This window comes from Conger conger, chromosome 1 (genome assembly GCF_963514075.1).
Source record: "Conger conger chromosome 1, fConCon1.1, whole genome shotgun sequence".
Classification (NCBI taxonomy): Eukaryota; Metazoa; Chordata; class Actinopteri; order Anguilliformes; family Congridae; genus Conger; species Conger conger.
Genome location: NC_083760.1, coordinates 79,570,359 through 79,594,618, shown reverse-complemented (window position 1 = coordinate 79,594,618; position 24,260 = coordinate 79,570,359). Strand labels below are relative to the sequence as shown.

Below are 24,260 nucleotides of genomic sequence, written 5' to 3'. Positions count from 1 at the left end.
TTAATAATCACTCCATCACAACACCACGGAGGGGACGAGAGAGAGAGAGGGAGGACAGCGGAGGGAAAACAGCGGGGCGAGCGCACTGTACCTCCGGCCGCCCCCCCCCCCCCCCCCCGCACACCCGAATCAGCGGATGCTCCTGTTACGCTCCCGCCATTCAATACGGCCCGGCCCACTCCTACCCCCACAGTGAGCTTTTTCCAGGAGTCCTGCACTGAGTTTACCGCCAGAGCTCCTGGGCTGAGTTGTTATTTTGCTGTCTTGCCAGAATTACCCGAGGTCCCCTAAATAAGCAGCCAATTCTGCCGTTTTAATGGTGCAGGAAGGTCACCTCCCCGCCGCTGCTCCAGGTTCCCTAACGCAGAGATATGTGCATTCCATAAATTCACCCCGGCTCTCCCATCTTTCAGCTCGCTGACGGGCCTCAATTCATTTCCCTTGAATAGTTAACGAGACGCCGTAACAGACGCAGGCACAAGTTAGGACGCACTGGGAAAACACGGGACTTTTTTAGCATTAAAGCCGAGGGTTTGAAAGCAGCCTGCTATGAGGCGAACCAATGTCGCTAAATAAGTGTGAAATTCCATCTGTCCCGCTCCCTTTTCCCCCGATGCTTCCCTTAATTTCTGGGAATAAATGAGCCCCTCTTCCAGAATTCACAGAACGATCACCGGCGGAGGAGTATCGACTGTACGCGGTCAAAGGAAATCTCATTAGGATGTCTTTGGTCTCTGTCTCTAATCTTCTCCTTCCTAATTTATTGTGTACGTTCAGCCGACTAATGCAGCTCAGTGAGAGGGATTTGTGATGAAGACCACATATCAGCACAGGCGGAATAAACCCGCCCGCCACACAAGCTACTAACGAGCCAAGGACTACGGAAGCTGAGTTACTTCTCATAATTAGCGGGAACTGCCTAATTAGCTACGAATATTTTCTGTAGGCGCTGTAGCCTTGTGGATCCAGAGATGAATACCCATTACAGAAAATATGAGGAGCGCTAGAGTCAGACCAGACACAGTGAAAGCACCAATTACACCTACAGTGCATTATGCTGCTCATCCACACAACTAATGTGAACAATGTGTGCTTTATGTCACACACACACACACACACACACACACACACACGCAAGCACACACTCACACACACATACATGCACACACATACACACGCACACGCACACACACACGGACACACACATACATGCACACACATACACACGCACACACACACACACACACGCGGACACACGGACACACACGCACACATGCACACACATACACACGCAAGCAAACACTCACACACATGCACACACACATACATGCACACACACACACACACACACACACACACACACACATGCACACACACGTGCGCGCACACACACACACACACACACACACACACATGCACACACAGACACACAGATACATACACGCACCACACACGCATGCATACACACAGACACACACACACACACACACACATGCACACACACGCGCACACACACACTCACACATGCACACACACACAGACACACACACACCTGCACACACACGCACACACGTACATATATTATACAACATTAATACTGGACTGATGATCACTAGTGAAGGGTGAAGAGGCACTGGTTTGCACTCTTCCATCATGCTCCACCTGTCTGAGATCAAACCCGTTCATTTCATCAGCCTTTCCCCTCCTTCATAATTTTATATCCTCCCATGCGCTCCCCTCCTTCCCCTCGCTCACTCGGCCCGTCTCTCTGCCTCCATTATAATTTGACTGATGATTAGACCTGTCACTCAAGGCAGCATGTGGCCAATTGGAAATATGGAGGGGGGAGGGGTCGCCGTTCTCAATTTTGTCTGTTTTGTTCCATTTTCCATCCTCTCCAAAAAAAAAAAGAACAAAAAAAAGCCAGTAACATTCTTTGGGCCCTTTTGATTTTACGGGCCTCTCGCTATTGGTCCGACTCCTCTACGCACTGTGTCCGGGACGGAGGCGTTTTTCCGCGGCCGGGTCTTTCATCCGAGGGACCGCGCGCGGTAATGACCGCCGCACCGCCGGCGCGGCCCAGGGCGGGAGACGAGACGAGGCGGAGGGAAGCGAACGCTCAAAACGGACGGACAACACCACGCCACGGAGAGACAGAGCGAAGAGAGAGGGGTCACAGAGTCCTGGCACCCCCCCCTCCAAAACGCACACCCAACGAGACAAAGGGGCGGGGGGCAGTTAAACCTTTGTACTCGGGAGTTAGCCTTCCCCCGCCTCTCTCTCTCTCTCTCTCTCTCTCTCTCTCTCTCTCTCTCTCTCTCTCTCTGTCAATGCTAGGGGTAAAATAAACAACAAAAAAGAATGTTGCACTTTGATTAATGTCGTTTTTTGCCGAGCAACGCCGGGCGTTCTGCAGGCCCACGGAGCTGAGCTGTGTGTATCTCTGGACTGTGCTGCAGCTAGTGATCATTTCTCAGCTAACGCCGGAGTTTTCTCCTCGCCAGATAAATGGCAGCCTTCAGGAGTTCTGCGCAAATTGGCAATTAACGCAGTGCTGTGTGAAGTGCCAGAGAAGTCGCACTAACATGCTGGCCGAAACTTATTTTCTCATATTTCTTTTTACATTTCCGGGTGGTTTTTGTGCTGGTTTTCGTGTGTGTTTTGTTTTTCTGTCATGCAATGGTTACAGTACAACGTTACTGACTTTAAAATCTCAATCTATCTCTCTCTCGCGCACACATGCACACATACGCGCGCACACACACACACAAACACACGCCCTCATTTTTGTATTTGAAGGTTTTGAAGGTTTTGTTGTGCTGCCAATGCAGAGGTGGCAGAAAACAACAGCAAACAATGGCTAATTTAACAGCTACACTCTGACAACTAAACTGTGCGGCTGTCTTTCTTTCTCTCTTGACTGCTGCGTGAACCGCGCAGACGCTACTGAGCGGTGGCTTCTACTGTCCTCATTAGCATGAAACGCCGCTTCCCATTTTAAGCATTTCCAAACGTACAAAACACACGCCGAAGCCGAAACTATTCTGTAAACACAATCAGATTATTCTGCTAAAACAAATTAACGGCCCAAACGAAATGAGCAAAATGAGCGGGGGCGAATCCGGTGAGGCTGAAAAGCGACTTTTCTCTGGCATGAGGAGGTAATGATAGCTGTCATATCGCATATAGCTTCAATCGGCAGACGATTATATTTGAGGAGACGTACTGGGAAGTTATGTCTTCAGAAATACCGGCAAAACAAAAACAGAGAAGCCAGACTCCTGACACTGAGAGAAGCACAACAACAGCTGCTGTTGCTAAACATGCAGAATAGGCTAATTAAAAATAGCAAATTTCCTTAATGGCTAGCTGTAGTTAACACAAACTGAAAACCATACAATTGTTGGGTTCTATCAGAATTCATTTCAAAAATGTGTTTTTAACATAGATTTGCTCTTTGATTCTTTTTTTTCTCTTTTTTTGCCATACAACAGATTACACATGAAAAGGCTTTTTCCAGGGGTAATACAAAGCAATGGAAATATTCTGGGAATGTCAAAATGTCCAGATCTACACTCTCAGAAGAAAGGCTTTGAGAGGGAGGAACCCTGCCTAGTTCAAGGGCTCTTTATCAGGTAGAACGGTTCAATCTGAGAGGCTTCACAATTTTCACACCTACCATACACTGCAAAAAAATATCTGTTTCAGCAAGTGTTTTAGCCTAACTAAATTTGATCAAACAGAGAGAACTGGTTCACACTGGTTCAACTTTAGAATGCCCTGTTGGCTTTACTGCGAGTGTTCTGTGTGTGTTACTGTGAGTGTTCTGTGGGTGTTACTGTGAGTGTTCTGTGGGTGTTACTGCGAGTGTTCTGTGTGTGTTACTGTGAGTGTTCTGTGGGTGTTACTGTGAGTGTTCTGTGGGTGTTACTGCGAGTGTTCTGTGTGTGTTACTTTGAATATTCTATCTGTGTTATTTTGAGTGTTCTGTCTGTGTTACTGTGAGTGTTCTGTGGGTGTTACGGTGAGTGTTCTGTGTGTGTTACTCAAAGTGTTCTGGGTGTATTACTCAAAGTGTTCTGTCTGTGTTACTGTGAGTGTTCTGTCTGTGTTACTGTGAGTGTTCCGTCTCTGGCCTCACTAAAGTGTTGCTAATTTACTTTTGCCACTGATTTACACTCTCAGCACAGGAAGGCCAGGAGGACTGCAACTGGACTGCTCCTCTTGTCCCTGAAACCGGACCAGGACTGGTCAAAACCACAGGGAAGCCATTTCCCAGACATGACATCAGCCAATGAGCAACATGTAAATCATCGACCGTCACGTCATCTCCTCCTCGGGTACTGTGAGACATCTTCCTAGTCCCTGCCGCTGTTGTCTCTGTAAAATGGCATCCTGTAGGCACAGGACTCCCTCCATCTGTAACAGTGACTCCCTCCATCTGTAACTGTGACTCCCTCCATCTGTAACTGTGACTCCCTCCATCTGCATTTGTGACTCCCTCCATCTGTAACTGTGACTCTCTCCATCTGTAACTGTGACTCCCTCCATCTGTAACTGTGACTCTCTCCATCTGTAACAGTGACTCCCTCTACCCGTAACTGTGACTCTCTCCATCTGTAACTGTGACTCCCTCCATCTGTAACTGTGACTCTCTCCATCTGTAACTGTGACTCCCTCCATCTGTAACAGTGACTCCCTCCATCTGTAACTGTGACTCTCTCCATCTGTAACTGTGACTCCCTCCATCTGTAACTGTGACTCTCTCCATCTGTAACTGTGACTCCCTCCATCTGTAACTGTGACTCCCTCCATCTGTAACTGTGACTCCCTCCATCTGTAACTGTAACTCCCTCCATCTGTAACTGTGACTCCCTCCACCTGTATTTGTGACTCCCTCCATCTGTAACTGTGACTCTCTCCATCTGTAACTGTGACTCTCTCCATCTGTAACTGTGACTCTCTCCATCTGTAACTGTGACTCTCTCCATCTGTAACTGTGACTCCCTCCATCTGTAACTGTGACTCCCTCCACCTGTATTTGTGACTCCCTCCATCTGTAACTGTGACTCTCTCCATCTGTAACTGTGACTCCCTCCACCTGTATTTGTGACTCTCTCCATCTGTAACTGTGACTCCCTCCATCTGTAACTGTGACTCTCTCCATCTGTAACTGTGACTCTCTCCATCTGTAACTGTGACTCCCTCCATCTGTAACTGTGACTCTCTCCATCTGTAACTGTGACTCCCTCCATCTGTAACTGTGACTCCCTCCATCTGTAACTGTGACTCTCTCCATCTGTAACAGTGACTCCCTCCATCTGTAACAGTGACTCCCTCCATCTGTAATTGTGACTCTCTCCATCTGTAACTGTGACTCTCTCCATCTGTAACTGTGATTCTCTCCATTACATTACATTATTGGCATTTGGCAGACGTTCTTATCCAGAGCGACGTACAGTTGATTAGACTAAGCAGGAGACAATCCTCCCCTGGAGCAATGCAGGGTTAAGGGCCTTGCTCAAGGGCCCAGCGGCTGTGCGGATCTTATTGTGGCTACACCGGGATTAGAACCACCGACCTTGCGCGTACCAGTCTTTTACCTCTCCACCTGTAACGGTGACTCCCTCCAGCGGGCGTGTCTCCGGGCACCCTAGCGTCCCTCTGACCGCCCGCTAAAGGACCCTCGGTCACGTGACCCAGTTCTACAGACGGCAACACCTCGGGAGAGGGGTTCAGCTCCATCGTTTCTGTGGGTCTGGGATAAAAATGGATCTTATTTCTCTTGCTCTCACATGCGCTCTGGATTCAGAAATCCAATATTGTGAGCGTGCTTTAGGGTTTAAGGTGTTGAAAGTGCTTTTCCTCAATCCCCCCTCCTCCCCCCCCCAAACCCTCTTCCACTCCCCATAATCGTAGCTTGGGAACTAATTTATTTCATATTGAAACAATATGTAACCTCACTGCCAGTCAATCGTGAAGAAAACCTGATATGAATTTCAATAATTTGATATCTTAAATTATATCTTTAAGCTCCTGAATGTAGACGTGAATATAATCCACCGATGCAAATGTCACACCTGGCTAACAATATCCCTGAGCCTCCGACCGCTTACCACTTAATGCAAAGCCATATCAACCTCCACATCCAACGGCCATCTTAGGGCTAATCTCTGCTACTCCTGCGCAAGGGTGTTTGTGTGTCCGGAGGGACAGGCATGGAGGGGCACAAACAGGATTACATTACTGCAGCATTATCTAACGGGGGTTTCCTTAAAAACGCGCTGTTTGATGTGCCAATACCTGGTCAACGGAATAGCAGCTGGTGCCACAAAGCCTCGGGAAGATAAAAACAACAGAAGGCTGAGAGAGAGAGAGAGAGAGAGAGAGGGAGAGAGAGAGAGAAGGAGAGAGAGAGAGAGGGAGGGAGAGAGAGAGAGAGACATGCTAACAGATTCATATCCAGTACAGAAAGGTTAAAGAGAAGACTTTTCTGGGGGAGCGAGAGAGAGAGAGAGAGAGAGAGAGAGAGAGAAGAGAGGGGGAGAGAGATTGCGCTGGGGGAGGGAGGGGGGGTGGAGGGGGGGAAGGGGAGAAGGGGTGGAGAAGGGGGGTGTACAACAGACTAATTTCATTTCAGGGCCAAGCCCTCCAGCAGGGTTATCCCAGAGAAAAGGAGAGAAAGGAAGAGGGGGGAACGGAGGAGTACAGAAAAGGAGAAAAAACATCAAAGATCTTTTTTCACTAAACGGGCATTGCATGTGTGTGTGTGCGTGTTGTGACTGCCCGGGCGTGTGTGTGAGAGGGTGAATGGTGTGTGTTGGCCTGAAAGCCACGCAGAACAGCCCTGAGTAGCAGAGCACTCAGATTTATTAAAAAACCACACAGGCGACCGCAGCTCGACCACGCTATTGTCACCTGCTATTGTGCCGCGCGCTCGCCGTTCAGACACGCACATGTGTGCTCGGCCATTTGTCCCGCGCGATATTCATTTTTCATAACGCCGGGGCAGAACGCACACACGCCCAGCCGCACATTCACGCAGGCAGATTGAAGGACGGACGGAGGGTCCCAGAGGTTAATAGGACCCCTTAATTTCCATAAATCTTATCAGCTAAATGAAATGGAGAAGGGGGACCCCTGATTTAGACACCTACTAAACTGCCTGAACCACGGAGGGGGGGGGGAGGAACCTAATCAAACCAGTTAGTTTTATTACTCTTTTTTATTATCTAAATGTACCAACATTGGACACATGGGCAGACACAGACACACACATACACACACACGCGCACGCGCGCAATGTTGAAAAAAGTCAATCACAATCAAGTGAAAGGACAGCACTGAAGGAAATCTGCACGTGACACTTGAGCTGAGATTTCCATCACCTCAGTTTGAACCGCTATTATCACGCCAAGGCCAAAACATTGTCCAACCGCTTTGAAAAGAACAGAGGACAAAGACTTTCATTGTCAATATTTAATCAGAAAATACACCTGCTACAAAGGGAATTCCACATGAAACCTTCAAGCGAAAAACAGAATACCTACAGCAACAAGAAATGTGTCCCTGTGTGAAACTGTCAACAACTATTTCAGGACAGTTTAAGGACAGTTTGAGCTCGAGTTTCAGCCTGTGTTTGTGGAGGATAGCAGACTCGTCCCCAGTGCACTGCCCAGTGTACCGCTAGCATCACACAGGCAGCTCCCGCTTCTGGAAATGCACTGCTGCTGGTGTTGCGGCTCCTTCTTAAATGAATAACAGCATCACCATACAGTAACAATAACCACAGGTAGAAAACGCAGGTTCCCGAAGTAAAATTCCTCCCGCGGGTTTTTGTTCCAATAACCCGGATTTGCTTATTAGCACAGTTCTTCAACCAGGCAGTAGAATTAATTTGTGAAATCGGCCGACTCGCAGGTGGACTTACTTCCGAGAATAACCATCAACCGACCAGTTTAGACCAGTTTAACTGAGGCGGTAATCACTCGACTGATTTATGGGCCGAGATGGGAGGAGAACGTTCCAGAACATGGCCCAAATGGATCAGAGGTGAGAGGGCACGGGCGAGAGGCACTGACCTACTCAACCGGCCACAGTGAACGTCCCAGTCTGACCAGACGACAACAGCACCGCGGCAAGCCCCAGTCCAGAGGTGTACTGACCAGCGGGGTGAAACAGACAAATTGCGTTCCACTAAGGTGTTGATGAAGTGCCTGAATTGCCCAGTGGGTGGGGTGTGGGGTGGGGTGTGGTTGGACTAGACTGATTAAGTGGGGCTCGGTCACAAAGGCTCTGATTAGAAATAATGCTGGACAGTGTTTCTATGGTCAGTTAACAACACCGGTGTGGGCAGTACTGACGCAGGGAGTCTGGAATTGGCCATAAATACTGTAGCTTCTGAGCCCCACAGAGCTAGCAATGGATGGGGCTGATCTTTTCACACACATAATGACCGGAGTTAAGATAAGGCTTGGGAAACATGATCCTGCAATATCATTCACAGGCAGAGCGGACACAGATTCTTACAGCACTTGCCTTTGGTTTAGGGTGAAGACACCACAATGACTTTTGAGTTTAGCAAAGCTTAAATGCCGAACCAAAGGGAGAGATGGAATATGGAAGAAACAGAGAGAGTGTCAAGTGTGTGTGTGGTTGTGTGTCCATTAGTGTGTGTGGAGAGTGTGTGCGTGCAAGTGTGAGTGCAGGCCTGTGTCTGTGGGCATGTGTATCTATGTGTTGGGACAGTAATTGGTGGTAACAGTAGGCGAGGGAGAATGGAATTTCTCCTCATTTCTCACAGTGAGAAACTCAATACCACTTATTGTGTTAATGAGGCCAAAGGGGTTCTTCAGCATTAATACAGCCATCCATCCACATCCACATCCACACAAACACACACACAAGTACACACAGAAACACATGCACACATGCGCACACATGTGCATGTACACACAGAAACACACACACACATATGCACAGACATAAACACACACACACAAGTACACACAGAAACACATGCACACATGTGCATGTACACACAGAAACACACACACACACATATGCACAGACATAAACACACACACACAAGTACACACAGAAACACACGCACACATGTGCACACATGTGCATGTACACACAGAAACACACACACACACATATGCACAGACATAAACACACACTCACACACACACACACACACACACAGAAACATACACACACATGTACAGACAGAAACACACACACACACATGCTCACACACACACACGCATGTACACAGAAACATACACACACATATACACACAGACACGCACACACATATACACACAAGTACCTGTACACAAACACACACAAATGAATACACTTACCCAAACAAGACACACAAATGTATACACTCACGCACACACACCCAAGCACCTTAACCAGACTGGCATTAGCCAGGAAGCTGCCAAACACTGGCAAACAATCCATAACTGACCATAAAGTGGACCTTCAGTCCAGCCTTACAGCTGCAGCAGCATAAGCACGTCATTTCATTCAGACAGCCGCGGATCGTATGGCAGCGGTGCACCCATAATGACACACTGTCCACTTCCCCCATTAGAACAGGGCCGCTGCTATGCCGCAGGTTTCAGTGCACAGTGACACAGGGAGAATCTATGCGTTTCAGACCCTGAACCTGCTAATGACCTCTCCTGCTGCAACCCAGCAAGCAGAGGGTAACGGTCCTGCCCTGATAAGTCAGCTCACTCTCAGACAAAAGGCCAAGCTCACCCACACACACGCACACACACATGCACACACACGCACACACATGCAAACACACACACATACACACATGCACACATGCAGACACACACACACACAAGCACACAAACACACACCCATCCAAACACACACACTTGGTGAAGGTTAGTCCAGTGCTGATGTGTCCTGATTGGCTTGCTATTGCCCAATGGCCTATGCCCCCTTGCGTGATGAGTTTATGTATAATATAGCATTACAGGCAATAACAGCCAACTGTGAATGGTGGGTCCTTGAAAAGATTACTCCTCTACAAACACAGAAAGCTTTACTAGCAGAGCAGGTGTGTTTGGCAGACAGGTTCTGGTCTGCCATTCACATAGGCTTTAAATAAATATTGCACACAGCATTGTAACCCATAGTCAGTCAACTATAATCCAGTTGGCGTACAGGGTTTATGATTAATTTATTATAGCTGTTTACTATCTCGGTTCAAGGGAGGAGGCCAGTGAACGGTTGGTGTGCTATATAAAACAGAAGACAAATGAACGAGAGAGAAAGAGAGAGACAGAGACAGAGAGAGAGAGAGAGAGAGAAAGAGAGAGAGTGAGCTTAATGCAATAAAGCATGTTGTATTGACATCTTTCTTGTGTCTATTGATTCCCCATTATGTTACTAACAAACTCTAGTTGACATTTTGTCATTGGCAATCATGTTAGCACTGGGACTTGCACACTCCCCCCCGATGCACCAATCTATACACACGCAACTCTGCTTTCCACACACACACACACACACACACACACACACACATGCTAACAGGAACACAGGCAGGTATGCATGCCCAGACACACACAAACACACACACACACAAACTTAGACTAACATACAGTTGGCCATATAAGGAGTCAAATAAATTGTAAAATGTAGAACACCATGGTATATACACACAAAAAAACACAGAGAGCCAAATAAATAATATAAATGTATAAATGTACTATATACTGAGTGCAATGCAGTGTTGACCATTCCAAGTCTAAAAACGCACACAGTAACAAAAGCATATGTGCACTACACACAACTGATACAGGCAGCAATATGGAATACAAAATTCGAAACATTCATCTTCATAAATCTGCAGCCTGCAGTATTCATAAAACATTCCCTGGCCTCTCACTGTGGATTCGCTGTTTGCCGGTCGTTACGGTAACACTTGCCAAACTGCGTTTTGATGGCGTTGTTACGAACGCATCAGGGAGAGGAGAGCGAATCTGAACTCTCGGAGGCCCCCAGCCAACACCACTCTGCCGTATCAATCCCCTCTTGCTCTGCTAAACCTAACAGTTGTTATAAAATGCATTAAAGTTTTATAGATCCGTTAATGGCGATCGTTTCAAAAGCACTTACGACGCAAAGCTACCGCAGCCTCCCAGACACAATGGCATTAAAAATACAACACATTCCCAACGCTTCGGAAGCAACCAGCCAGCAAAGAGCAACATGTGTAACATGCTACATGCTTGGTGTATGAGCCGCATAACACATGTCATAGCTCCCGGTAGGCCCTGTGCTGCGCGGCACTTAGGGCACCACGGATAGAGCTTGAAGGGCCAACAAAGTCTCTTGCACCCTCGGAAGTGCATCTGAATCGACCAGGAAGGTGAGATGCGGTGACTCATGTCGCCGTAAGTGTGTATGAATTCACGAGGAGAGTGAGATATGAAGAGTCGTGTATCCTTATAAGTGTGTATGAGTCCATGAGGATGGTGAGAAACGGTGCAGAGGCTTATGTCCTCATAAGTATAGGAATTCATGAGGAGTGTGTGACATGCTGAACAGACTCATGTCCTCATAAGTGTGCATAAATCCATGAGGACGGTGAGATATGGTGAATAATCTCATGTTCTCGTAAGTATGTATGAATTCATGTGGGTGAGGTATGGTGCACAGTCTTGTGTCCTTGTGAGTGTGTATGAATTCATGAGGAGGGTGAGATGAGGTGAAGAGACTTGTGTCCTCATAAGTATAGGAATTCATGAGGAGTGTGAGATATGGTGTATTTGAATGTATTTATTGGGAGGATCGAGACACAAAGTGTCATTAACATGAAAAGGAGCAGGACCTCAGATCACCGCGGGAATACACAGTTCTTGCAGTACACCCACTTACACCAAGTTATTAGATATATCAGGAGGACTTACAATGATCACAGTGTTAGTTCTATAATTGATCATTTACAAGAAATGTTTGCAATTGCACCTGGGGAAACAGGTACACTTTGAAAAAAAGGTTATTTGGCTTGTTTCCACAGGGAACCCATTTTAGTTCTTTCCCGATTTGGTGAAAAGTGAGAAAGAACCCAGACTACCCAAGGAAGAACTCTTGAACTAGATTAGGTTCGTCTGTGGAGACACAGATGAGCCTTTTGGAACCCTTTCTTCTGATAGTGTACAGTGAAACCAGATAGTATTAAAAACCTTGCCCATGGAGTCTAGTCCAGTGTCTGACTAGGTTGGCTTCTCTCAAACCGGCTTGGATTCCTTTCCCAGAATGCCTCTTTGGAGTCAAAGAAATCTACCCCCCCAGCCCCCAACACACACACAAACAAACACACACAAGGTCTTTCGGAATGCCGTGGACATCAGCACAAATCAATGGGAGAATGTTTTTTTTCCTGGAAACTCTATCAGGCACTTGAGCTGTAGACCACATGTGGCCCTGCCTCTCACAAAGACACCTGACATCAATGTGTGTGTGTGTGTGTGTGTGTGTGTGTGAGTGTGTGTGTGTGAAACACCCTGCCCACTACTGTGAAAGGTGCCATGGCCACTATAATATTCCATTCTTTGTTTCATAATTTGTAAAGATTAGATTTTTAAAGGTGCTTTTCTGTGAAACACTGGGCCTCTTTCAGACCATAGGCCTAAAAACACCACCACATCGCTGACCGCTAGACACCATTCCCAAACCTCAAACTGCACACAGAATTCATTCCACAGCTCAATTTCTGCAATGCCTATGGAAAGTGTAACATACTTTTTCTCAATGAACTCACAAGGCCAAAAAGGAAACCAGACGTATTGACAGTTATTTTTTGTAAGCATGAACTAAACTGCGAAAGTTGTATTTATCGTCGCAATTTATTCTTGAATTTGATCGAGTGTTTCTTTCGCATGCATGTCCCATCCCGTGATATGATTTTTTGGGTACACCAACCACCCCCATACTTTAAGGACAGCTCCTTGTTATTTTTACACACCAGCCCTGACGCCTCTAATTTGCCTTTCTGGGACATTGGGGGACAAAACGGACGCGTGTGCGCGCCTACACGCCGCGGACTTCAGGCTGCAGTCATTAAAAGGCGCCGCGTTGCGCGGAGAGCTAGTCGTCCGCGGAGCCCGTTGCAAATCCTGGCGCTGGCGCTCACCTCTTCCTAGTCAAACTGGGTTTTACTCTTCCTCCCTCATTTTTCACTCTGTCATCTGCTTCTATTCTCCCTCACAGTTTCAGGGGCTTTTTATCTCACTCTGACACTCGCCATTTCTCACCGCGCCGCGAGCAGACCCCTCCCCTCTCCCTCTCTCTCTCTCTCCCTCTCCCGCCCTCTCTCCGTCTCCTTGCCCACTAATCTCCAGGGATACTCACAGGTAGCACCTTCCTCTCCGCTTCTCTCTAACTCTGTATCTGTAATCCCAGCACCCCCTCCTCCCCCCCAAAGCCACGCATTTATAATGTCTACGTTTCTTCCAGTATGTACATATACCACGAGCCATTCAACCTCATTATATTTTTCTGAGCCAAACTGAATTACAAATGAGGTACAGTCCAGTAGGGGGGGGGGGGGGGGGGGGGGTCCCTCTTATTATACAGGCATGTCTCTTTAAGAGACACCTATAGTTTCTATAGTTTCTGGCGGCAGCAGGACTCGATTTGAATATTTGAATGGAACGACAAGGTAGTGTGCACGTGCGAATAACGCGGCCTACTTGCCATGCATCACGGTAGCCTGCACACAGGACATAGGCTACTGACATTTTCAGAAGTACAGTAGCCTACAGACACATGTCATATGCTCACACTGCTCTCTCCCTCTCTCTCTCTCTCTCTCTCTCTCTCTCTCTCTCTCTCTCTCTCTCTCTCTCTACAAGTTATTTATTTCCTTCTCTATACACTCTCTCCACCTTATGGGGAAACAACGTAACACAAATACACAAAAACAACTAAGATATTATTAAAGCACCGACACAAACAGACACGCTCACGCACGCATCCATGCGCACGCGCGCTCTCTCTCTCACGCACACACACAAGCCGGTAGTGGCCATACACAGAACCAGAACAGCACTGTTTTTCGTGAGCGTAAGTTTTTCCCTCTCTCTTCACAACTACGACAAACCATGTTTGATGTTTTCAAAGGGAGAGAAAGGGGCAGTCTTCCCTTCCACCAATCCCTCAATTTATTCCGCTTCAATAGCAAAGAAACACAGACAGCAATCCCCTCCCTGCCGCCCTCCCTCGCTCTCTCCATCCCCGGTCAAGCAAACAGCTAAACTGCCACCAAACGCCGACTGTGGTCGGGACAGAACTGCCTAGTCCCAGGTGACCCCACCGCTTCTTTTCAGGTGCACATATGATCCTTACCGCGACAAATGCAATTCATTAAATGGTTAATAAATTAATCATTAAACAAGTGAATAAATGCAACACAGTCCCCTTTCTCTGGGTCTACTAGCTAGGGCAATCTTGAGGAAAAGTGCGCCCGTGTAAAAGAAAGAAAAAGAAACAGGGACACGGTTTCCCCTTCCGTCCGTTCATCCGTTCTCCTTTTCTCAATCTCTCTCCCCTCTCTCCCTGTATCCGCCGGCCCTGGAATCGATCTCCGCAGGATCGATAACTTGGCATGAATATTCCCTGCCCGCCGCGAGTCTAACTCGGGAGAGACGGAGACTGAGACAGAGGGAGAGGGAGAGAAGGAGAAGATACGGATGGAACCAGAAATGGGAGAAAGCAATATGTGAAAGAGGGGGCGAAAATATATTGGAAAAAAAAATCTAAATAAGAAATACGGAACGCTGTGAAACAACGCGCGTATAGCCTACATTTTGTTCACGAAAAAGCGATTAAATGAACCATGGGTTTTGTTCCAAGAAATATTTAAACAGCAGTTCCCCTGATTTTATTTCATTTTTCTCCACATATTTACTCCGGGAATTTGGATTGGAAAATACAGTCGACTTGACGTGAAAGATGATTGTTTTTTTCCCTGCTGTAGTGGATATAAAAACCGACGAACTGGCAACATGGTGTGGTAAGGTGGGGGCGATTTCACTCCAGCCGATTTCAATGAAATGCACGGAGAATGCGGTGATATTGGTAGAATTACAGAGATAGGAATAACAGGAAAAATGTCTTACCGGAGTTCGAACGCGGAGCCAGCGGGGACTTGAGACGCCAGGCGTTGAAGTCGGAAGCAGTTCTCTGAAAGACGAACGGCACCGGCAAGGGAACAAACATGATCCTCTGTCTTCTGATTTTGAAATAATTACAGTTATAATAACACAGATCTGTTTTTCTTCTTCTCTGTTTCTTCGTCTGTTTTCCAGGTAGACTGCGTTTGAATGATATTTGGTTTCGAAAACTTAAAAACGTTCGCAGTAGCCCAATTCGTCGAACAAACGTACAAATCTGTGCAGTCTAGTTGTATTTACATTTTTGGATGTTTGTTTGTGGTGGTGGTATGTCTTTTTTGGTGTAAAATCGTATACAATACATATATTCGATGGTCCCTTGGGTGTGTTGTAATTAAAGATAACTGCTCTCAGCCCAGACTAACACACAGACGGATAGTCGGGATACCCTATTTTCTTCAACGGTATAGCGATGTTGTTTTGGTAATTATTATTATTATTATTATTATTATTATTATTATTATTATTATTATTATTAGTGCTCGTGTAGTTGTTTCTCGCATCTATCGCAGGTCCCGTTGATAGGAAGCTACAACTCATAGAAGAACCGTTTGATATGGACTATCTCTTATTTTCCCATAATATTATTTTCGTGTCTCTGTTTTTATTCTTTTTCCTGTTTTCCCTGTTGAGACAGACGTGAGAGCAGTCAGCGTAACAGTCGCTGGCCTCCCCTTCGCATCCTCTACTCGGATTTGCTTTGGTTTTCGCTTGTAAATAAAACTATTATTATTAATCTTATGTATAATAAAAAGACGAAATGTCCTCGCACTGGCATCCGTGTAAAGGCCAGAAGTTGTTGTGTTCTTATTTGGATTTGTGTTTTTGGTTCATTTATTTGGTTTCTAGCCGTTCACTATATAGCTCTTTCTCACATACACACATGCACACATAAAGCAGCTATTTGTGTTTGAAATGCAATTAAATAATCTAATTAAGCTTATCTTATTTAAATAAACAAATAAATAAACAATTAGTAAGGCTGCACAGCGTGCTCGCTTGGCCTTCGCTCCGCCTCCCTCTCTGTCACAAGGTAGTAATTAAAACGCAATCAATCGATAAATAAATAAATAAAGCAAATAAATAAATAAAGGATGAAAACAAAACAAAAAGAACGCGGAACCCGTTGCTGTATGATTTTTGGATCACTTGCCTATCTGTCCGTCCATCCGTCTGTGTGTCTTTTTGTCTGTCTGATTGTCCCCGTTATTTGGGAACCCCAATAGCTCATCGACCCGACTCCCTCCCGTATTAAAGCGCTCTGGCACTATACTGGCCGCAACATTGAAGCGAGAGAGAACCCGCTACAACTCACACATTACCCCCCACCCCCCTTCCCTTCCTCGCTCACTCCCTCCTCCCCTCTCCCGCCCTCCCTCCCCCTCTCCCTCTCTCCATTCGTTTTTTCCCCAGCGCTGCAAAAGGTTTCCTCTTTCGAGTTAACGGTTCCTATTAATGATAGAAACACCCTCGATAATGCAAATGCAGTCCAAATGCATGCACAAACGCTTGTATTAGCATTTGTTGCAGTCATTTAATGGACTTAAGGTGAATATGTGAGAACTGAAATACAAAAAGAAATGTATTTATAACAGCGCACACATTTACTCCTTTCCTTTCAGCCTCGCTAATATTAGTCTGTGCATTTCAGTCTCCCCAACAGAACAATGTGTGTGATTACATTTTGACTTAATATCGATATTTCTCTTTATTCGTAGATAGGCCTACAGACTACGACATGCTACGCTTTTAAATAGAAATGTGACGCTACCATCATATGGGAACTTTCGTTTTTACTTTAATATCAGGGACATATGTCAAACGAGGCAACAAGGTACGCCCGGACAGGATGTGCTATAAAGACCAATGCGAATAGTCTACTGTAGCCTATATCCCTCGCCGTGTCCTCTGAATTCCATAATGTTACACTGTTTGGGGGTTACGATCCCCGCTCAGTGGACTAATTCTCTCCGTTTCTGCCGGTACGTTACAAGCTGTCAATTATAAAACCACAATACGCGCTGCGCACTTACACACAAGATTATTGTCACTATAGATTTTTAAATAGAAAAATCTATACTCTAAACATCGCAGTCAATACGGGAAAATCGATTCCGCTGAGTTAGACTACTCTCTCCCTACCTCTCTGTGCTTGGAAGGGAGTGAGTTGGGTTGGTAGACTATATCATGAAAAGACAACATTAAGTTGCCAGTTCATACTATAGCAACAGCAACAGCAATAATAATAATAATAATAATAATAATAATAGCAATAAGTATTTCTGTATATTAATTGCGGTTGTAATAGCGCAAAACTTGTTTTTTTTCGTAATAAAAACGAACATTTGTTGTAATTGGTATTATAAGCACATTGACTAATTATTATTGTTGTTGTTGATGTTATTATTATAATGATGATGATGATGATTATTGTCGTTGTTGTTGTTTTTGTTGTTGTTGTTGTTACCATATTATTATTTGCTACCTAATGTTTTTTTTTCATTTTCTCTTCTTCTTTCCCTCCAAAGACACCAAAATTGTAGCACAAGGTTTATTGTCCCTATCCCTCTCTCCACTCTCCATTTGACAGATGACATCCGCAAGTCGAACAAGGGGGGGGTGGGGGTGGGGGGGGGAAGAAGAAGAAGAAGCGACTAGTTGTCCTTCACAAACCCCCCTCGCAGGGAGCGCCCCTATCCCTCCCCCCATACTCCTTCCAGACAAAAGCAATTATTTCTTGTAGAATATAGTGTGGTTGTGCGCGTCTGTGGGAGAGAGGGATAGAGGAGGGTGTGTGAGATTGAAGGAGAGGAAAATAAGATGGTGTTGGACGGGGGGGGGGGGGGGTCCTCACACCTCACTCCCCCTTTTTTCTTCCCCAGACATCTTATAGCGTGGCTCCATGCACCTCCACACCTATAGCTGCTGCACATAAGGACATGCACGCGCAGGTGAACTCAAACAGAAACGCAACTGCACACGCGTGTGTGTGTGACTCAGTTTATACACACTAGGCATTTTCTTACGCCCAAACGCACACACGCACACGCAACGCAAACACACACACGTACACGCACTCACGTGTGCATCGTCTTTGTAATGTCTGTTGTCCGGCGCAGTCCCAGGTGCATTTAAAGTCAGCCACGTCTTTTGAATTGTCACACATTGGCCTCGTGAGATGGAGGGGCCGGCCACGGTCACATGGACCAGAAGGGCCCTCTCCCTGGTCATACACAGTCTGCAAGCATCCCGGGCCCCACTCAGACACTTTGAGAGAGTCTGCTTTCGCACATGTGCAGTGGCGCTCCTGGACTCTCAGGAGCATCGCTGCTGTGTGTCTGAAGCCAGTCTCTTCGGAGGCCAGCAGAGGAGGACCCAGAGAGACACTTCCTGTCACACCATGTTTATTCTGCATCCTGTTTCAGCCGTGCGACCTTTAAGGCGTGACATCACAAGTGTGTGATTACAGTGTTGGTAAATGAACGTTCTAATGCCGATGTAACAATCTATTCCGGGTGAAATGAATGGAGTTCTAGAACACTTGATTTAGAATTTTGAAAAACAGTCTAAAGAAACCTACTCTTCAAAGACTCTCTTCTGTTATATTTAGAAACTACTCCTAGCTTGCCTTACATGGGCAAGTAAGTTGATGACATTGGTATCTTAGGTGCCAAAGCATATTTTATTTTAGTTTTTTCTGTTTTACTGTTACATGCTGACAGGAAAATGTGATGTTTTCCTGGGATCTGCCGAAAAATGGCCGTAAGTCACATGATATTGCGGCCATATTGAAAACGTTTTTTTTTTAATGAGCAGTTGTTTTTTTTGTATTTTATCTTTTTTAGTAAAGACTGCAAAACTGAAGCCACTTATTTGTTATGTTTTGTTAACTCCTGGGACTTGAATGCACACTAGGAGTTTGAGAATAATTGTTTTGAAACCTAAGGCCATCCTATAAAACAAAATAAATTTTCACTGTTTCTACATTGCTTTCCAAGTTCCTGCCCATAATTTGCAAGTGCAATTTTTCTTTGTCAACAAACATGGCAGTCAGGAGTCAACAAAATTGCTGCCTGAATAATTTTACATAATGTATAATACATTGGTTAACATATGGCACAATTTCTGAATGCAGTTTCTGTGCTTTGTCTCTGAATTATCATGCAAGCTGGTAACATATGTTAGCATGCCCACTTGTGACATGAAATTGATAACAGCCACATTTGATTTCAACTTTAAACATGCTTTGAGGGAACCATTTAGCTTAATCACTTGAAATGTGGTGAAGCTAACGTTTACCCTGCCCTCAGAACAAGCACAACGCAATGTGATAGAGTCCATAGGCCAGAGAATTCTGCCTTCTGACACATTTTCTACTGCTTCCGTCTCTGTGCTGCGGTACACCTTCATTCGAACGCTGTTGGGTTTGGAGCCGGTTGGCCTGTCGAGCTGTTACGTTAATCCGAACAACTTCCTCTCATGATCACTGCGTGAGTGATTGTTGTGTGCGTTTTGTTGTGTTGTTCATTTTTGTGTCCGTTGATTTTTCTTCCTGAAATTAGAGCCACTTTTGTACCATCTGTCTGATTTGTGATAATTGTTATCTGTACCATCTTGCCCCTGTAAATTCCTTGACTTATGTTCACATAAAGCCTCTAGGATTCAGAAGAAGACGTTTCTGATACGGCACCGTTGCTGCGTATCTGATCAGCCTTGTTAATTAACACTTAGGTTAATCAACAGCCTGTCACCTTGGAGACTACTTTCAATGTTTATTTGTCTCAGAGATGGCTGGTATCAAAAGCCTTGGTAGATAATTAAGTTTTGTACACTCGCATTGATATGCATATATGCTGGGCCTGTTCCTTTGACATTAATTCCTAATTGGAGACCATGAACAAGTCAAAAAGTTTCCTTTGCGTTGGATAGTTATACAATTTCACCTCATGAGTCACAGGGCCGACTGCACTAGGAGGTTGATAACACACTCGCCTTTAATCATTAGCTGAGGTATTACATTTCACAATGGGATCATGCTTAGAATATTATTATTATAATCCTTCTTCTTCTTCTTTTTCTTATTCTTATTATTGTGATGATGATGATGATGATGATGATGATGATGATTATTATAATTATTATTATTGTGATGATGATGATGATGACGATGATGATGATGATGATGATTATTATTATTCTTATTATTCTTATTATTATTATTATTATTATAGGAGGATGAGGAGAGGTAATGAAGTTTAATGTCTGGATAGCAATAGTCAAAACAGCTGTAACAGATATGACAGCTGCAATTCATCTTCATCAGGAGCGGGCCTATCAGAGCAGTGCGTTAGAGAGCCCAGCAAATGAAAGATTCAGTGATTACTCTGAGGCAGGAGCATTACCGTGCCCCTGTGTGAATCACACACAGCCCCCGGTCCGTCAAAAACACTGTCCGACTAAAATCATTCACCATTTATTCCTGCTGCGGCCAATTTTAAATAATCTACAAGCCACAAAATGGCTTCTGCGCGTTTCAGAAAACATTGTGAGAAAGCACAGTTCACCCCAGTTCAGATGGTCATATTTTCACCAGCGCAACACGGTAGCTTCAATACCAGGCCCTCTTTTTTGTTCTGTTAAATTGTCTAGAATGTGATAAGAATTAGATGGCAATGTTGTTAAAATACAGTTAGAATATAAAAAGAATGTTGAGGGGTTTTAGACTAAACTGACTAAAGTGTTGTCAGATCGTCAGTAAAATCTGGATACAACTTTATTGAAGGGAGGTGATTAAAATATTTCTTTTGAAGAGGCCCAAGATCTCGTTGTGTAAACATCTTTTCTTTTTGATAATACAAAAATAGTCTAGGTTGAATAGCAACAAGTGTGTGGCTGGAAAATTCAGCCATTATAATTTTAAGGATATTACAATGTGATTAAAATGTGGTTGTATCGCAGTTAAAATGTTTTTTTTTAAAATTATAAATCCGGTTAAAATGTGCAGCCATTGTAAAGAACTGTGACATGCTTACATCATGAAATATGATATCGGCTAAGCGCTACAACCCTGTTGTCGAACTGTGATGCCACAGTAAAAAGAATCTGAAAAATCTGAAAAAGTATGTTCGAATAGAATGACAATGACAGAAAAACAACAACAACAACAACAATTATAATACTGCTACTAATAATGAGAAGATAAAAAAGCAACAAGATGCCTACACACACCGTCTGTCTTTAGCCCGCTAATGACAATAAGCCTTTAATTAGAGAGGACCAGCGCACGTCAGTGCAGATAGCGGTAGCGCTAGCGTTCAGCCTCCCCTGGCTCAGCCCTGGCCGTTCACGGCCCTCTAAAGGATAATGTGACCGCTGGAGATAGAGGAGAGAGCCTAACTGCAGCTGCTGCTATAACACAGCCTGCTAATGCCCGAGCTCGAGTGGCCAGCCGCGGATGACCACGGTGACAGACATGTTCTCAGGCAGACGTTACCAAGCCTGTGTGTGTGTGTGTGTGTGTGTGTGTGTGTGTGAGAGAGAGAGAGAGAGAGAGAGAGAGAATGTGTGTGAGTGTGTGTGAGAATGGATGTTTGTGTGTGAGAGAGAATGTGTGAGTGTGTGAGAGAATGTGTGAGTGTGTGTGAAAGAAAGTGTGTGAGAGAATGGATGTGTGTGTGTGAGAGAGAGAGAATGTGTGAGTGTGTGAGAATGGATGTGTGTGTGTGAGAGAGAGAGAATGTGTGAGTGTGTGAGAATGGATGTGTGTGTGTGCGAGAGAGAGAATGTGTGAGTGTGTGAGAGAATGTGTGAGTGTGTGTGAAAGACAGTGGGTGTGTGTGAAAGAGAGAGAATGTGTGTGTGCATCTGCGTGTGTGAGAGAGAGTGTGTGAGTGTGTGTGAGAGAGACAGAGAGTCAGAACGTGTGAGAGAGAGCGTGTGTGTGTGAACATACGTGTGTGTGCGTGTCTGTGAGAAAGGGTGCGTGTGTGTCGGTGTGTGTGTGCACGCGTGGCGTGTGTGTTTGAGCATGAGCCCGCACGTGTGCGCGTGCGCGTGTGTGTGTGCGCGCGTGTGTGTTGTGGTTTTTATTAAACGGCGATGTCACATTGACAAACGAGCTGGTTGAATTAAATTCTCTGTCATCAATAACACAGCACCCCAATCAATACCAGCAAACAATTATATTACTGCCCGCTTCACCGATGTAACGAGCGCCCGACATGGCAGCCAGCGGTCTCTCCCACCGCGTGACACCATGTCTGTACAAACACCTCACACTCACAGGGATGCCACCCACTCCACTGCTGTGCGTCTCCAGCTTACATGTATTTATCTATATTTAAAGAGATATAGGCTAAGCAGCACAAAAGCGCACAAAATCTATTGGGGAAAGCTGTGTGCGTGCCTGTGCGTATGCACATGCGTACATATGTGGTTTGTGTGCGCTTATGTATGTGCAAATGTGCTTGTATGCGCCTACTGTATGTGTGTGTGTGTGTGTGTGTGTCAACAAACACACACATACATTTATCTACACACACACTTATCAGTGCATCTCTCTTTTTGTCCAGACTCTCTCTCTCTCTGTCTCTCTCTCTCTCTCTCTCTCTCTCTCGCCAATACAGAATCAGCAACCAATCCATCTAAAGCCCTTGTTCTTTCTGTAATCGTAGTCTTTTTTATTAGTTTTTATTAACTTTGCCTCTCTCTCTCTGTCAGTGGTCTCAATAATCAATGCTGATATATTGCCAATATCCAGCCTTGTCCCCAGTGCCATCTTTCACTCTGCCTCCTATATTGTGGAAGATTGGGCCAATAATAATGATATTTATTATAGATATTTATTATCTGCGCTGTGGCAGGGAGGCTACACCCTGTCTCTGTGTTACACGTGCAAGCTCAGGCCTCTTCTTCTTCTTCTTCTTCTTCTTCTGTGTTTCAGGTCGCCCTGAAACATTAGCATCACTAGTTTAACTATAGCCTCAGCCATCTGTGAGATGCTGGTGGCATTAAGTGCACGACTGATGCCAACGTCTTGAGAGCATAGCATTCATGCAGCATACTCCAATAAGGATAAGCTATAATCAATATTCACAGATGGAGAATGCTGGTCCTGTATCCTAAAATGTATGTTAAACATAAAATAAAAGCACAATTAAACACCATCCCCAATGATGTACTTGTAGTTTGTATTTGCATTTCTTTAAAAAGATTTTTTGGGTGCGGGGCTTAGGGGGGCAATGTACGCTCCTTATTGTTTGATTCAGCTTCTATAATTTTGTAGTCAAGATGAGTTGTTGGGGGAGGTGATGAGCCTAACTTCTGTACACACAGAGCGTGGCGCACACACACATTCTGGACCTCATTAAAAGCTCTTCTGCCTGAAGTGAAGGAACGCCCAGTGGTCACAAACCCAGGGTCCCGACCCTAACTACACTCTGCTACACACTGATCTCCCAGCATGCACCACGGCCAGCACAAAGCACCACGGCACCGAGCGCCGGGCGCTGGCCAGGTTGGGTCCCTGCGCTCAGACAAGCACAGCAGTCTGATCAGCCTCCACACGGAGGGACAGGGTGGGGCTCAGAGACCAGAGACAGGGACAGGGTGGGGCTCAGAGACCAGAGACAGGGACAGGGTGGGGCTCAGAGACCAGAGACAGGGACAGGGTGGGGCTCAGAGACCAGAGACAGGGACAGGGTGGGGCTCAGAGACCAGAGACAGGGACAGGACTGGAGCTTAGAGACCAGAGACAGGGACAGGGTGGGGCTCAGAGACCAGAGACAGGGACAGGGTGGGGCTCAGAGACCAGAGACAGGGACAGGGTGGGGCTCAGAGACCAGAGACAGGGACAGGGTGGGGCTCAGAGACCAGAGACAGGGACAGGGTGGGGCTCAGAGACCAGGGACAGGCCAGGGCTCAGACACCAGAGACAGGGACAGGGTGGGGCTCAGACACCAGGGTGAGTTTACCATGGAAATGGAGATTTAACATTCCTCCTCAAAATCTCCCCAAAGAGCCCAGACTTTCACCAGAGGAGAGGTCTGG

At 45.7% G+C, this 24,260-nt stretch overlaps 1 protein-coding gene across 1 annotated transcript in view; it reads right to left on the bottom strand.

Annotated features, from left to right (window-relative positions):
* Nucleotides 1–15,258, bottom strand: part of pou2f2b (POU class 2 homeobox 2b) — a 70,307-nt gene extending 55,049 nt beyond the window's left edge. The window contains 1 exon segment of the mRNA XM_061226820.1: nt 15,159–15,258. Coding sequence (XP_061082804.1) covers nt 15,159–15,258 — 100 coding nt within the window.
* Nucleotides 15,259–24,260: the final 9,002 nt, after the last annotated feature.